Source organism: Ursus americanus, chromosome 4, assembly GCF_024610735.1.
Source record: "Ursus americanus isolate L20-20 chromosome 4, mUrsAme1.1.p, whole genome shotgun sequence".
Classification (NCBI taxonomy): domain Eukaryota; kingdom Metazoa; phylum Chordata; class Mammalia; order Carnivora; family Ursidae; genus Ursus; species Ursus americanus.
The window spans coordinates 26194558-26212175 of NC_142130.1; the positions used below are offsets into that span (position 1 = coordinate 26194558).

The 17618-nt window shown below is 44.2% G+C and overlaps 1 protein-coding gene across 1 annotated transcript in view; it reads right to left on the minus strand.

The window, feature by feature from the left end:
• The window catches only part of P3H2 (prolyl 3-hydroxylase 2), a 155686-nt gene extending 138360 nt beyond the window's left edge, over positions 1 to 17326 (minus strand). Inside the window, exon 1 of the mRNA XM_045811213.2 lies at positions 16693 to 17326. Coding sequence (XP_045667169.2) covers positions 16693 to 17160 — 468 coding nt within the window. The 5' untranslated portion in view covers positions 17161 to 17326. The remainder of the gene's footprint in view (positions 1 to 16692) is intronic.
• Between the last annotated feature and the right edge of the window lie 292 nt (positions 17327 to 17618).

Genomic DNA, 17618 nt, shown 5'->3' on the forward strand with positions numbered 1-17618 from the left:
CATGCATGGGTCTGGAATGCGTTAAAGGAAGTCAGAGATCTTAAAAATGTCAAGGACAAAAGAAATCTCTACATATGTTCTCTCATGTCTGCACTATCCATATTTGATTTATGTAAGCTTGAAGGCATTTGGAAAGATACTTTAAGGCCATATTATTGAGCTTTATGGCCAGGATGGATATTGCCATTGTCCAAGTAACCATGAGCAATTTGGTGTGGTGAAAAACAAACCAAAACTTTTATTATTATAGCAATAGCAATTTTACACGGTACAACAATTTTATAAGCTGCACATATTCTTTTATGAATAAAAAATGACCTTGCTTGGGGCGCCTGGGTGGCTCAGTCGTTAATCGTCTGCCTTCTGGCTCAGGTCATGATCCCATGATCCTGGGATCGAGCCCCGCATCAGGCTTCCTGCTCAGCGGAAAGCCTGCTTCTCCCTCTCCCACTTCCCCTGCTTGTGTTCCCTCTCTCGCTGTGTCTCCCTCTGTCAAATAAATAAAATCTTTAAAAAGAAAATAAAAATGACCTTGCTTGTACATTTGTATATGGACATTTTCAAAATACTTTCCTCAACCCTAACAGTAAATCGGATCCACAGACAGAATAATATTAGTATTATCCCCATTTTACAGAAAGGGAAACTGAGTTTCAAAGAAGTTAAAGTCTTTTTCAGGGATCTGTGGAATTAGTGTATGGTTATAATCAGACTATGTGCCATTTAAGGTTTTAAATGATCCTAGGGTCGAGTTAAGCTCAAGCTACTAATTAACTGAGAATTTTAAATAAAATTGAATCTTAACTATTAGCTTACAGAATTTCAGAGGGCAGTCTATAGAACTGTGCAGCAAATACGACATTTTTTCTAATACTGGAGTTAGAGAAGAGAGATACAGTTTTTGAGCTGAGTGATAAGGTCCAACTATTTCTTCAGGACGCTGATGCTATTACAAAGGCTTATTTCTATGATTCCAAAGGGCATGTCCATTTGACTTTCCTCTGTAATATATTCAGTATTTTATATTGCCTAAGCCTACCATCTAAGTGACAAAATATCAACGTTTTTCACGTTGAGAGTAAGATGCCAAGATTTATTAAGACCAAATCAAGGACCAAACAACTAATTGCTGGAGGTTTCACAATTTAGTAACACTTAATGACTTTGTTTATCAGAGGAAATATCCTGCCAAACACTAAGATATACTAAAGCTGGCAGAGATTTCAAGGTTATACATTTCAATCACCTCATTTTATACATGAAGAAACTGAGGCCAAGAAGGGGGAAGTTCATCATCATATAGCCACGCGGCATCTTATAGACCCAGAGCTTTCCAAATCCTTCCTCTAGTTCTGTTTCCAAACTATCACACCCAGCTTCATGTTATTAATCTTTTTTTCATGTCGTTAATCTTAAACTGATGTATAAAGTTGGACCAAGTACAATCAAACAGTAATATCAGCTATGCGTCAATGTCTAGGTCAAAGACTCACATGTAACAATCTGTAGAACGAGGCAGGGGTTGATTATGGCAATGTAATATTCACTCTGGGACAATGGGAAAGAGAAGAGAGAATCATCACTTAGGAGCATTTTTTTTCTTATTTTAAGTCCTATGTAAATTGGTTTCCCATACATAACATAATAGGCAAATCTTTATTAGGTATCCTAGTGGGAAAACAGACCAGGATGGTCAAATATTTACATATTTGTGAAGAGTAAAATCACGGGGTTCCAGAGGGGTCTCCTCTAGGGACCCATAAACAAGTGAAAGGGCAGGCTAGTGGAAACTCACCAAAAGTGCTGGGACTTCCTTATGAGCAGGACTTTTGAAAGCAGGAGTAGGAAAGAATACTCCTATGAGTACAATGAACAGTGGCACAGCCCAGCTGATTTACTTAGGTTTGATTTGGTGTTGGTGGAAGGTTGACTAAAGCCGTTTGTCAGCGATCAGAAAGACTTTTCCACAGCTTCTTGTAGGAAAGCATTGGTAACAGCTCTGCCAGAGTCTTGACATCAGGCCTGTTCCAAATTGTATTCATCATCATCATGATAATTTAAAGATCACTTTAAGAGTCTGCATGGAAACTTCTGGTTCTGAACAAGATGAAATAAACTCATTTCTCCGTAGATCTCCCCTTAACTACACCTAAAAACTCTGGACATACCATAACGAACCAACACAGGAAGACTGAAAGGTGGGAGAAGAAGGTGGACTGGCTAGGGATCCAGCACTTGAACCTAATAGTAAATTTTCCAGATTGTCTCTTTGTCTCTCGAATATCCCAGATTGGACTTTGGAAAAGCCTACAACCTGGAAATGCCAATGAAGGCAGACAAAAAAAGGCCCCCCAAAAGCATGCTCTGTCACTTTAAAGGACCAGCGAGGTTAGGTATAACAGAATAGAAATGTCTGTGACAGTAAGTGTCCTACTCCAGCCAAACACAAGGGGAAGAAACCATGGCCACCCCTCGCTGGTCAGCTGGTTGAGCAGAGAGCCTGGACTTCCACTCCACTTCCCCAGGAGTAGCAGGCATGACTTCCCCTCCCATCTAGAGAGGAGGGAGGCAGATAAAGGGATTCTATAAATATTTCAGAATACTTCACATCCTTTAGGTATTCTTAAATAAGCAGTCCTGGACAGACCCCCTAGCAACCGACATAGGAAACTGATGAGAAGTAACACTGGCAAAGGTCTGGGAACTGAAAGTACAGTGTGGAATATGGCCAGGTTTTCAGACAGGCCTCTGGACAGCATGCAAGTGAAGCAAGTTAGAACAGCACGACAAAGTCTCTAAATGAAACTGGGTTTTCCAAATACACTGTGATGCGCTTGCTAAGACAGGGGTGCCCATCTTCAATTCTTAAGCAGGGATGTTCTGATCCATTGTTATACACCTCATTTAAAAACTTTCAGTGGTAGTCTGTAACTGCGACTCAATCCTCTTTGGATGTTACCTCAGAGACACATGAGGCAGAAATCAGAGGACTGGCGTGGACTATCCAAGCGGATACTGTTACTGCTGAACAGTCCACGAGGGTGAGTTCCTGTGGGTGTTTTAAGGCTTAGTACTGTTTTGTTTTTTCTCTTTCCTTTTTCACATTATGTAAGTTATGTATACGGAATGTGCTGGTCACCCTGGCCTAAGATTACATTAACCAGGGGCGCCTGGGTGGCACAGCGGTTAAGCGTTTGCCTTTGGCTCAGGGCGTGATCCCGGCGTTATGGGATGGAGCCCCACATCAGGCTCCTCTGCTATGAGCCTGCTTCTTCCTCTCCCGCTCCCCCTGCTTGTGTTCCCTCTCTCGCTGGCTGTCTCTATCTCTGTCAAATAAATAAATAAAATCTTTAAAAAAAAAAAAAAGATTACATTAACCATACTTAAAAAGCAGGACAGAAAAAGGGATGTAGGACTTTTCTAATGAAAAAGTATTTAATGATCGCCCATCTGTGGGTATAAGACAGATTTTCATTTCATAAGCTTGTGGAATCTTATTAACTGTGGATTGGAAAAAAAAAACATTAAATTTTATCTTAGTATCACTTCAGTGATTGACTCTTAAATGCAGCCTTCCTATGAAGCATGTGTCAGACTTGTGTTCAAACACCTTCTCCTGGGGTTCCCGATGAGATCTGAATAGCTCTTAGTTAGGAAAGTCTCCCGTGTTTGAGCCAAGATCTAGTTCTCTGCAACTTCTGTTACGTGGGCCTAGTTCTTCAGTTCCTCAGTGCCATAAAGATCAACGATGACGGTCGCAGATAATCTTTTTAAAACCTTTTTCTTTAGTCTTTTCAACCCTATTCAACTTTTTTCTTACAAAACATAGTTTTGAGTCTTTTATCTTTTTCCTTCCTGAACATACCCAACTTTATCTAATACCCCCTAAAGTACCACCGAATTAATACTTGTGTGACCTTCTTTCAGGTTCGGCTTTGCAGTGATTGACCATCTAAAGATGAGGATAGCATCAGACACCCTGGAAGGACTTCCTTTCCTGTGACCTTTCAAACTTCTGGGATCTCATTCTCCTTTGTATTCCATTAGAATCTCATCACTTGGGGCGCCTGGGTGGCACAGCGGTTAAGCATCTACCTTCGGCTCAGGGCGTGATCCCGGTGTTCTGGGATCGAGCCCCACGTCAGGCTCCTCCGCTGGGAGCCTGCTTCTTCCTCTCCCACTCCCCCTGCTTGTGTTCCCTCTCTCGCTGGCTGTCTCTATCTCTGTCGAATAAATAAATAAAATCTTAAAAAAAAAAAAAGAATCTCATCACTTTCTTCTTTTCCACGGGTAGATGGCTGAATCACTGTACCAGTCCACTGAAGTATTTTAGAATCTCCAGCTGACAAAGAGAAACCAGCTCTCATAAGCCATCTGGTCCAATGTTCCCTTTGTCCAAAAGGACACCTCAAGGCCTAGAGAGAAACATTAGTGATAAAACTAGAGATAGAGTCTGGGTACCTGGGTGGCTCAGTCAGCTGAGCATCTGACTTTGGCTCAGGTCATGATCTCAGGGTCCTGAGACCTGAGCCCCACATAGGGCTCCTCTCGGTGGGGAGTCTCTGCCCCTCCTCCTGCTTGTGCTCTTTCTCTTTCTGCTTAAATTTTAAGATTTTTAAGTAAAATCTTAAAAAAAAAAAAAAAAAACCACCTAGAGACAGAGCCTAAATTGCTTGACCCTAGACTAATCACCCTGCCCATTGTTACTTGAGCCACTCACCCACTTACCTGTTACATAAAAGGCGGTCACATTTTTGGTGTCTGTGATAAAGAGATGTTTTCTTGGATTCCCAAACCTAGGCCATCCCCAGGGGTACTCAAGATTGGGGTGGGGAAGAGGCTTACAGGGGCTTAAAATTCCCAAGATGTGTTGGTCTGTGGGAAGAGATTTTATCCCCTAATAGGAAACAGAGAAGGTTTGGAATGTGTTTGAACAGAGTCAATATTTTTGGAAAAATACAAAGAAGAGGCCACAATCTCAAGGAAATTGTGAAACCAAAGGGTCAGAAAAATATAGTGGAGAACAGAGCAAAAGGACTTTTTGCAACACAGTCCCAAGTGTCCAGTCAGAGGATGATTTTTGTTTCAGCCCAGTGGTGAAAGGAGGTGCTCCACTGTATAGAGAATTGATCTTGAAGCCACCAGCTCCAGCTGAGCAGGTCCGGTTCTGGTTTTCTGTGCCCCAAAGTTTTCTGAACGTACTGCATGTGTAATTGTCCTCTCAGTTTATCATGATCTAGTGGCTTAACTTTCCTTTTGTCTTTCACTTTTCCTCACAAGTTTGCCTTGTGCCCAGATGCCAAGAGGCAAAGATAAGTACGTTTGCGTCAGTGCCAACCTAGGTGAGCCCACAAACTTGTCAATAACTTCTCATGAGAACCCAGTAAATAGGTATGTCTATCCTATTTTCCAGATAAGAAACTCAGGTTCATATACGTGAGCTTTCCCTGGGTCACACAACACATAAAAGGCAGGACTTTTTGAATACATGTCCTTTGGATGCCAACACACCGGCCGTGACAAGTACATGAGAACTCAGATTTTGTCCTCAGAAAAACCTGTGTTCAGATTCTGACTCGATTATGCTGTACTAGTTGTATATTCTCAGACATGTTATTTAACTTTTTAGCTTCACGGTCCCTGTAGCAAAATGACAATTATACACTTACCCACTGAAGAACACAGTTTTGAACGCGCAAGTCCACTTACACAAAGATTACTTTTCAGTAAAAACAGCACAGTGCTATAAATGTATTCTCTCCTTCTTAGTAATTTCACTTTTTTTGAAGATTTATTTATTTGAGAGAGAGAGAGAGAGAAAGCACGCATGCATGCCGGGAGAGGGGCAAATGAGAGGGAAAATCCTGAGCAGACTTCCCGCTGAGCATGGAGCCCCACGTAGGCTCAGTCTCAGGACCCTGAGATCATGACCTGAGCAGAAATCAAGAGTCAGACGCTTAACCCCGTGAGCCACCCCTTAACCCACCCCTCTTCCTCATGATTTTCTCAATAACATTTTCTCTAGCTTACTTTATTGTAAGAATACAATACATAATACATGTGACATACAAAATATGTGCTACTTGACTATTTAAGCTATTGGTAAGTCTTCAAGACAACAGTAAACTATTCATAGTTAAGTTGCTGAGGGGGTCAAAAGTTGTATGAGGATTTTCAACCGAGTGGGGGTCGGCGCACTGAACCACCGTGTTCTTCAAGGGTCAACTGTACTGAGATCTGTATTAGGGTTATTATGAGAACTGGATGGGAAAGTTTTTGTAAAGCTTTTAGCATAATACTTGAAACAAAGTAACAGTAAATAAATAACATCTATTATTACTACAATTATAGTTATAAAATACACTGCTTCAAAGCTAAGTCCGATGTTTGGTTTCCCTGTTTTTTTCGTTTTTTTTTTTAAGGTAATTTTATTATCTTTCCACAGAGATAGACACGTAATCATCAAGACGGTGAGTAACTCGGCACAGCATAAAATGGAAGGTTCAGCTACTCAGGATTTCAAAGAAACCTCAAGCGGCAAAATGACATTTCCCTTAACAAACTTAAAAAGTCACCGAAACCACAATTCACTTGCACTTAGCTTTGAGGCAGTATATTTTAATCCTGTTAATTATTAGTAAAATTTCCTAAAAGGTAGCATTTCATATACTATCGTATATTGACTTTTTCCAAGCCTCAGACTAGCACACATTCTTTTAAAACCTATGATCAATCAAATGTACTCTTAAAACAACCTGTACTCTGGATTCAATTAATTCTCCAGCTTTTCCACCAGCTTCCAATAGTTCTTTTGTAGTCCTGTTTTCTTATCTCAAAGTTTAAAACTACCAGTATTCTTAAATGGTATTCCTCACATGCCACAAATCTTTTACGTTCTGCCTTTTTCCCTATCTAATTCCATCGCTCTGATACAGGACATCCCTGCACTGCTCCCACATACTCACATAGAAGGGTTACGTTTCTCATCGGATGGATTCACATTATAACTGGACACACACTCATCTCCCGCAATGATCTACAACCCACTTGAAGGTCGAGAAAATGTTTTCCCCATCTTCCCATCTCCTAAAAGAGCTTGGAAAATTCTTTAACTGCTGATTGGGAAGGTAGTATAGTTTCATGTAAATTAAAACTGAACATTTTTACTAAGACTCTCTTTTTTGTTTGGTTTCCTGCAGCATTTATTGATTTGAAGGGGATCATATCATCTGGTCATTCATGCTGTTCATGTAGCATCTCTCCCAGGGGGACGCCTTCCTTCTCTGTGTCACTGAGGAAACTGAGTGGCCCTGCTACCCCAGGCTCTCTCAAAGCAGAAACATCTTTACTGAGAACGCAGGACTGAAGAAAAACCAGTATGGGCTTCCGAATGATTGGTTTGGGGACAGACATGGATGTCAGCGTGTGACGCCCACATGTTGCTTCATGCAGCACCCTTTCACGTGGGGGGACCCTGCCTGGACTTTTGATTTCATTGCTCTTGTTTTCCTTTACTTAATTGTTTCTATCCTCTCCCCATCTTTCTCCTTTTATCTCTGTATCTCCCTTTGGTGGGTTCTGAATGTTTGTATCCTCCTGAAACTCCTATGTTGAAACCTAGTCCCCAAGGTGATGGTATCAGGAGGCGGGCATTTGGGTAGCGATTAGGTCGTGAAGGCAGAGTCCTCCTGTATGGGATTAGTGACCTTGTATTAGTGACGCTAGAAAGCTTCCTGGCCGCTTGGTTACAGCAAAGCAGGACTCTCACCAGACACCAGCCCAATCAGTGGGTGCCATGACCTTGGCCTCGCAGCCTCCAGAACCCGGAGAGAGAAATCTTTGCTGTTTATAAGCCACGCAACCCTGTTGCACCAGCCCGAACAGACTAGGGCACCCTCTAACTCTCTCTCTGTCTCAGTCTCTATGTTATTTCTTCTCTCCCAGGACACCTTCTTATTTATAGTCCCCACTTTTCAGACTTCTTCTGTTTAGCGTTTGAATCAAGCTGTTCTCTAAGATTACGCATGACACAGAGCTAACCCCAAGAAAACTAAGAGTTGCAGGGAATTACTTTTAAATGATTGAGTTTGGGTACACTCCAAGTAGAAAGAGCCATAAGTTAATTCTGGAGTCTGGAGTTTAGAACTAAAAAGTGTTAGTTTGTACTGTTAAAGCAACCTGTCCTATCACGTTCAGTTGATAAGTAGAGAGAAGCCAGAACCTCTGCTCTTTCATACAAGCTGAATTAGTGTGCCCACAAGGGAGGGCCAGCTATAGGATATGAGCCCAGTGATTTGCATCTTGGAGAAAGCAATTCTATTTCCAATGGGTTTCCCCTCATAAAAGGTGTCAAATTATAGCCAAACATTTTCATTTTCATAAATATCATGATCAGTGAGCACATTGCTTACTAACCTGTATTGTCAAAAACTTGATTTAGACTTGTCTCACCTTAATGTGCACCTATCTTAAATATGGCTAAATATTTAAATCAGTGGTTCTCAGTGTGTAGTGATTTTGACCCCCAAGAAACACTTTGCAATGTATGAAGACTTTTTTTTCTCTTTTTTTTTGGTCACAGCTGGGAGGGCTTGAATGTGTCGCTACTGCTACCTAGTAGGCAAGGACCAGGGACGCTGCCAACTGTCCCAAAATGCACAGGACAGCCCATCGCAACAAAGAGTTACTCACCCCAAAATATCAGTAAGCCAAGATTTGGAAACTCCAGCTTAAATGCCTACTGAAACCTTGCAGACTCCACTGCACAAGCGAGTCCTTGGCAATCCTATAGAAACAATGATTGACTGTGAAGGTCTCTGTCCCTGATGCCATTTCTAAATGCCATGTACTAGAATCAAATGCTGATTGTTGATCCTGGATTCAATCTAAAAAATATTATTAAGAAACTGCTCTTGCTTCAGTGGGGAAATAATTAGTATGGTCTTCTGGGTTAGTCTTTGATCCTATAATTTGAGGTCATTCTTTTAAAAACAGCCAAATCTGGTATTAAGGTAATTCACTGTGTCTGGAGTCCTGATTATGTGTTGATTTCTTCATGCAAGCCTATTGATCTTGGCAGAGTAAGAGCTAAAAATTTAGTATTCAAGCAGGAAAAATAAATCAGAATTGGCTCACTTAACGTTTCTGTGATTGAAGGCTTGTTAACAGTTTTTCTGTTTTGCTTTGGATTTGTTTATTTCATTATATCGCTTGCTTTTCTCCAGTCCCTTCCTGAGTTCCAGTCTAATTACACTGCAATCCTCCGCAGTATCCCATTACTTGCACAAAAACTGAATCCACTCTTTGCAGATAATGAATTCCAGTAGGATCATTCTGATACCCCTGAACGCCTGGAAAATCTGACATCTTGAGTCTCTCTCTCTCTCTCTCTGGCTCTAGTCCTTCATTTCCCTTCCAAAGAAGAGGCTTTGCCTCATTCATTTTCATTAGGCGTATTGGGGAAGATCACTAACCCAGGTCCCCATTCCCGAGTTTTTCTTAGAAGTGGGCAGAATAATAGTTCAGGGAATAACATTACTTAAGGGAGCTTTTATTTTCCGGGTTTATTCCATTTAGCAAACGGTATGTTTCACTTTAATTTGGTTGAGTTTGTGTTTTCAGTGTGAGTCTTACAAACAGTGGTCATCGGCAATGTCACAGAAGTAGGACTCGAGGTTCTTGGATTCTAATCCTGGCTCTTCCATTAAATTGCTGGATAAATTTGGACAACCTGATTCTCCTTCAGGCTCTATTTTCCCATCTGTAAAATGGGATGGTTGGAACACTGATGTTCCATGAATGTGGCAGTAAGCCCCTGCAGAAAGATGGGGAGCTGGAAGGGGAAGGGAACATCTTCCCAACATACGCCCAAGACCTGCACGAGGAATATGGGGGAAAGAGACATAAAAAAAGTTTCATGGAAGTAGATGCCAATGTCTGTGTATGAAATTAAACAAGAGGCTCTATGGCCTTCATTTCATTGGAGCCAGAAACCAGACATTGACTCTACCACTACCTGCTTTTCTCTCTATCAACCCCCTCAACCTTCTCCTTTTCAGATGTGATTGCACTGTGTGGATCACTGACAGGAAAAGGAATCAGGGAGGAGAGGCAGAAAGAGAGAACTAAGTATAGAAAAAAAAGTAAAGCAGAAAGGGGTGTGGTCAGGTCAGCTTCTTCCGACAATAGTCTGCAACCCTCTTCAGTCCTGAAAACCAAAAATCATACACTCAGCACTAAAGCGCATCAAATCACTTTTCAAAAAATGTGTTTGGGCCATTTGGCAAATGAGGGTTAGCTCTCATGGAAATTACATAGCTAGGAAGTCAGACAGCAGCAAAGGAGGGATGGATAAAAGGACAGCAAAAGAATTATAGGAGAAAAGCTGAATGGAAAAAAAGACAGGAGAAATTATTTTTCCTAATGAGAAATGCAAAATTTTCCACCAGACAACTATGACTCTTGGCTGAGTGGCCTACGTATCATGTGAATGAAAATGCAGGGTGGGCAGGGCTGCCCAGGAAGTTCTGCCCTGTGTCTGCTTTGCCTCTGAAGACAACAGGTCCATTGCAGGTCTCAGCTGCACCACCGATTCACCAGACCGCCCTTCGGGAGGTCGCCATGCCCATTACATAGAGTCTGGAAAGAGCACTGGCCATAGATTAGAACACCAACACTCTCCACCCAGCTCCACCTACTGACCCTTCCTGATTTGTCATGGGAACTCTGAGGTCAGTGTCATCAGTTATTAAGTAGGGACAGACTTCATGATTGCTAAAGGTCCTTCAAGCTGTAGCATTATATAGTTCCGCTCAATAGTACCTGTTGCCCTTGCTAAACCACACTGCTTGAGTAAAATACTTAGCCCTCTCCCCCAGCTCTAAGATCTGTAAGTGATTCAAAGAAATCCAGTTTATTTAATTCCTTGGCAATACAAAGGGACCATTATAGCAAATTTTCATTTTAGGTGAACCCGCCCGCCTTTCAGAATGAGTCAAGCTTACCCCACGAAGCAAGCTGACATTTTATTAAACTTTCCCAAAAGAATTCCACACAGCTATCCCTTCGGAGTTTATCAGTGAGCAAATGCTATTAGTGACAGAACACATTCGATTCTCAGAGATGGGGTCTGTGAAGAGAGACAAGCAGTTTATTGCTTTCCTTTATTAAAACCTGTGAAGGAATCCCTGATTCACAGGACTAAGGAGAAAATTTGTAAGCAGCTGCTACTCTCATCGAATTGAATTTTAAAGCCTCTGTGGCACTTACCATTTGTAATCTCAGTGGAGGACCGCTGAAGAGATAGCAGGGCCTCCAAATGGCCAGCGCCCTCCGGGAGATGACTAAGATTCTGATTCCTTGGCTCACAGGGCCTAAAAGCTGCTAGACAAACAACCTCCCATGTTTCCTTCCCAAGAAATGGGACAGAAAGATGGTACTAGTGGATTTTGATGACTCAAGCATTAAAAAAGCTCAATTGTGAGACCAAAAAAAAAAAAAAAGGCCTCACCCCCAGAGGAAAAAATCCCTAAGACAATTTCAGAAAAGCTCTTTCAAGAAGACATAAAGTCAACTGCCGATTTGAAATAATTTGGGGACAAAATGTACATAGTCTACATATCGGTAAAAAAAAAAAAAAAAGATTTTAAAATGGGATACAAAAAAGATTTTTATTCTGAACTAACAGTTGTGACCTAGGGTTTCCATTTTTTGTTTGTTTTGTTAAGGCATTCATCTAGAAAGAAAAAAAAGTTGATAAAGCAGATTAAAAGTGGAAAAAGTTCCTTGAGTTTTCTTTTCTTTTCTTTTCTTTTTTTTCTTTTCTAGAAACCACTAATAAAATAGATTATGGTCAAGAAAAAGGGAGTTTAGGGAGATGACTTCAGGAGGGAGATAGGATTGCCTAACTTAATTGCTATTTCCTTCCCCCCCACCCCCCCTTTAATCCTGAGAAGAAAAACAAAGGTCAAATGGCCCAAAGCACCAACTCAGAAACAAAACAGGCGGGGGCAAGCTTGTTTTAAGTAAAAAAAAATAAATAAGCGCCACTAGTTTTTTCTGTTTGTTTTTTGTTTTTTTATCGAATGGCTGGGAACAGTGGGAGAAAAAGAGTCACTGTCAAAGTATTCCTGATGACCAAGCACAGAGATAAGGGAAAGAACGATTTTCTTAAATCTGTTGAAATGCAACAAATGTACGTAAAGCCGGCACAACGTGTCAAGGGCTTTCTGAACCATAGCTTTAAGTAATAATTAAATTAGGAAAGAACGATGGAGGGGAAAGGAACAGAGTTCTGCAACATTAGCCGGAGCTTACAAGTAGAAGAGAGTAAGAAGTCAAGGAATCTAGCCTTTCTGTAACTTTCTCCAGCATCTGACCAGCAAGGAAACCAAATAACTAGTGTGAGAACACCTCCTGCTGCCACTCAGAGACCTTTCCCCACAATATTTCACACACAAGAAACCAAGCTATCCTTCATTCAACAAACATACACTGAGCACTTATTGCTACTGACCTCTGTTTTAGATATTTGGGGGGGGTATAGATGCTGAGGACCAACTCAGACCTATGGTACCTAAATCTCTAATTTTAAATCATATTTTTAACGTGCAGATGATTAATAATAATCATTCATCTAATAATTATCCAGATCTGGAAACTCCCACTTTAGGAGATTTACGAAAATGACAAAGACAGTTCTTTGATGTCAAGGAGCTCTCGTAAGTGATAGGCAAGTACATGAATTCTCAAAAAACAAAGTTAAAAATGAAACATGTTATGAGAGGAAGGAATTCCTTGCTGTGCACATTCAAAGGAGGCAGAAAAGGTGTTCTCTTGGGAGTGGCAGAGGGCGTGAAGGAGGGCCTCACAGAAACAGGTATATCTGTGTTGGGACAGTTACCATTTGAACGTGTACAGAAGGAGAAGTAAAAAGCTGGGGCGCCTGGGTGGCACAGCGGTGAAGCGTCTGCCTTCGGCTCAGGGCGTGATCCCGGCGTTGTGGGATCGAGCCCCACATCAGGCTCCTCCGCTAGGAGCCTGCTTCTTCCTCTCCCACTCCCCCTGCTCGTGTTCCCTCTCTCGCTGGCTGTCTCTCTCTCTGTCGAATAAATAAATAAAATCTTTAAAAAAAAAAAAAAGGAGAAGGAAAAAGCTATTATAACTAATAAGAAGAAGAAACAAGTCTCCATTGTGTTTTGAGAAATAGGCCCTGTCCCGAGTACCTACATCAATGTTCTCTTAAATCTAACCTAAACCAATCAGGTAAGGCCTATTATCTCCCCATGCTGCACATGGAGAAAGCAAACCTCAGAAAGTTCATGTGATTTGTTCACGGTCACACAGCCAGAGATTCAGGAGGTAAATTTCAATTCTAGATCTCTCCCACGGCAGAGCCCACCTGCCTCCTAGAGAATAAACAAAGCCCAGGGGTGCAAAAGTATCAGATGGAGAAGACCAAGCCACCATTGTCCCCTCTGGCTGGAGGGTGAGAGTGGGGGAGACAGCGCCAGGAAGGTTAAGGGGGAGCCAGGCTGTGGATGCTGCATTCAACTATGTGGCTTTATAAGGCAGCAAGGAGAAACCGCTAAAGGTTTCTGAGCAGAAAATACTACGAAGAAAGTTCTATCTTAGGCTTCAGGCTATGAATCATGAGTTAGATCTCACAATCTGAAATGGTAAAAATCGAGGCTTGAAGAGTCTCACCCTGCATTTAATCAGAAAGGCGTGGCTTAGGAACCAAATGGAACTTCTGCCTCATAGCTGTGCAGACAAATTCCCAACATGCCAGTTCTCGAGGAATATTCTACGGAGCAGAGCTTAAGATAAATGCAGTGAGTATCTGTTACACCACAGGACAAGGACCTACTCATCCCCGGAGCTGTCCAAATCTGGCAGAAGGATAGCCCTGGGGACTGCAGCAGTCCCTGGGACCTGAGGAGACCCAGTGGGGGCAGAGGGCACAGCGCAGGCATGGGCATCAGTTACTGGCAAAGGCCAGATTCCCGACTGTCAGTCCTGTGCTCATTTCATCAAATCATGTTGGCTCTGCCATTAAATATGTTACACTGAATGAGCCCCTTTCCCTCTCCGGCTCTTCCTTTCCTCCTCAGTGAAACGAGAAACTGGGCTTGCTGGGACTCGGATTTCGTAATTCTCAATATATCTTCCTCTCTAACACACCAGTAGAAAGGACCTGCTTCCATCCGCGGCTCCCTAACTGGGATACGGTGGAGGAGCAGGCTCCCGAGAGCTTCTACGGTTGGTAGATCCTGACATGCTCATAACTGTGCTTCCTTATCCCGAGGAAGCGCACTGGTTCTGACTGTATTATAGGAATCACAGTTCTCCAATTCTGGCTGTAAAGTCCTCGTTGAATTCAGTGTGGCCCAGGGTCATCCTTTTCAAGGGCAAACTGGATCCCTGAGGTCAAAAGTAATTCAACAATATGAGGAGCTATGCTCATCCCCGAGCACATCCGGGGACCAAGACCTTTTATCACCAGGGAGTAAACACTTCCGAATCCATACTTGTCCGAGCCTGACAGTACTCTGTTGTTATTTGAGAGTTTCATTTTACTCTCAAAGGATGGTGACTGCATGCATGGGTGCGAGCGTGCCCGCATGTGTTTATGATTAAAATTCCCAGGAAGCCAAGCAAAGACGGAAATTGTGGCGTTCTTGGCGGGGGGGAACCATGGTACACCTTATTACACGTTCACAGAGGCACTCCTACAAACTCACCCATCAAAAACGAATTTCCAAATACAAATATCTCCTCCTGAAGAGACTACCAATTATGTAGATACAAGAAGCTTTGCTTATTAGAGTAGAGGTGAGTAGGGAGAAGATACGCACTCTGTTCTCAGAAACACTGCTGGCCAAACAGAAATTAGCACATGGGTTCACACACTGGGAGCCAAACTTCTTAAACTACATTGGTTCATCACATCACACCCAACAGTGGTGCCCATGAGTGACTAATTCCTATAACCAATCCACTGCAAAAATGTGAGGCATCTCAAACCTACAGCTTCACCTTCTTGGACCTCCGACTGGGGGACTGAAGCCGACTGACTGATCAACATAACCTTAGCAGTGATGCAAGCTTAATTACAGAACTAAAGAAACCTACATTTTAAGAGTTAACCTCACGGTTATTTACTTTTATAAGACTGGAGAGGAATGAGAAAGGAAAATCTCCCCAAGATGTGTGACAGAACTATCAGCAGGGCTGCCAACCTCACATCTGAGACTCCTGGGAAGACTGTACGATGGGGACCAAAAGCAACCACCCACATTCTATTCTGGGAACTGGCTCAGGATATCTTGGGCTGCCAGGTACTTAAGGTCTCCTTCCTCTCTGCTATCAACTGATTTCTCTAAGACCACCAAAAATTAGGCCACTCATCAAAAAAAAAAAAAATCAGATTTATACTTACTGCTTGGTTTAGCAAATTCATCAAGGGGCAAAAGCAAGCAAAAGACAAATCCTGGAAAGGATTCAGACTTGAGCCTTATTTCTTACCCAAGATATTAGTCTAGTGAACCCCAGCCTCTCAGCCATAGCACTGGGACTTAAGGGTTCTTCTCAGTTGTGATTTCCTGAACTCCACAAACAACTGCACATGTCTAGAGTGTCCTTCCCACACTTCCCGCACGTGGATCTGTACATGGTGTGTATTTTTGCCAGGCTAGAAATGCAGCCTGTCCTATTGGCTAAAGCTACGGGAGGCCAACCCACAAAGCTGCCACTTCGGCAGGTGTAGAGGAGACACTGATGCACGGACATAAAAAGCCAGAAAGCGGAAGGCTGGAGGGAGAAAGTGTAAATTCAGAACAGCATGGATTGCAAGGGGGTGGGTTTCCAGAAACACAGACTAAATTCTCTCTGCTGACGCATCCAGATGGATCTTCAAAATTGCGGATGTGCATTAAATGCCCATATAGACCGTATTCCTCCTGACACTAACTTCAAGCGGGATGAATCCACCCACCCACACACAAAATCCGAAGGAGAGTACTGGGCATCTGCAGTCAAATAAGTCACTCCAATGCTTACCTCCAGAAATCGGAAGCCCTCTACTAAAGGACGCAGAGTCAGCACTGCGGGTATTACTTTCAGTGAGATTGCTCCACACAGGTCCACCTCTCCCACCGCACGATTTTCTTTAACTTTGGATCTTTGTTTTGTAGGTGCAGAGAATAGAGGATAGCTAATTTGTTCCAGAGCAAGTCAACATTTAACTCTGCTTTATGGGGATGTTTTCTTGTAAATTTCAGAGAAAAGGTGCAGACTGAAGTGTAAGAGGGATGACGGAGTGGAGAAGGAAGAGAAACGGGGGTGAGGTTAGACCGAGAAATGAAGCGAGAGACTTTATACTAGACCCAGCTCTGCCAAAGCCTCTGAAATTAGTGCTGAAAGGGTACTTTAAACATCTCATTGATGCAGTCCTCTTTTCCACAGACAAGCTGATGCCCAAGGAGCTAATGGCTTGTGCAGGTTCCACCTAATGTTAGTTACAGAGCCTGGGCCATCAGATACCTAGATACACAAACAGGGAGCAGGCAGGTTCAAGGAGACCCACACTGAAAGGTTAAGGAGCAGAGCGCCGGCTCGGGGGCTGGGGTGGTGGGGAGGGCTCGAGAGCGCGTCCCGGAGTCGCAGGGGGCGTTAGCTGTGCGCTCTGCGTACCTTGATGTAGGCCCGCTGCAGGTAGTTGTAGGGCACTCTGCGCTGGAAGTCGCTGCGCACATCCTCGCTGACGCGGTGGCGGGACGCGGGGCCCCCGAGGCGCTGGCTCTGGCAGCTCCGGTAGCAGCGCGCCCGCTCCAGCAGCGCGCGGAAGAAGGGCAGCTCGGCCGCGGGGCCAGCAACGGGGGGCGCAAGCGGGCGGCGCGCGGCGCAGTGGCGGGCGCAGCGCGCTCGGACCTCCCGCAGGCGCCGGTGGCTGCGCAGCGCCGCTTCCAAGTCGCGCACCGCTTGCTCGTAGTCCTCACTGTAGTAGGCGGCCACGCCGCTGGCGTAGAGCAAGTCGAAGGGCTGCAGAGGCCCGAGCTCGCGCTGCGGCTCCGGGGGCGGGCTGTCCGGGGGGCCGCCCCACAGCTGCGGCGGGAGCAGCAGCAGCAGCAGCGGCAGCGGCGCCCAGATGGGCTCCCGCATCCTCTGGCGCGGAGAGGCGCGGGACGGCCACGCTCCCAGACGGCTCCCGGCACCTGGCGTTAGGGCGCCGTCTCCCACCTTCGCGGTGAGAGCGCCGGCCCCGCCGCGATCCGGCTGCCCCGCGAGCCCCAGGTGACCGCCGGCGCTCAGCGGACTGAGAGGCGGAGGCCGGGTCGGCCGGCCGCTCTTAAAGGGACGCCCACAGCTCACACGCTCCTCCTGCTGCCCGAGCCTCCGCGAGCCGCCCGCCGGCGCTCAGCGCGCGTCCTGCAGGCCCGGACCGCGCCGCCCGCACGCCAGGCGCCGCACTGCCCGGTGCCAGCCAGAGAGCGGGCACCGCTTGAGGCCAGCCCAGGACGAGAGCTTTCCACGTGGGCTCCCTTGCGCGTGGCAGAATGGATGGGAATACTCCCTTTAAAAAGAGGAGGGAAATCCGGCTTATGAAGGTTAGGACTCTA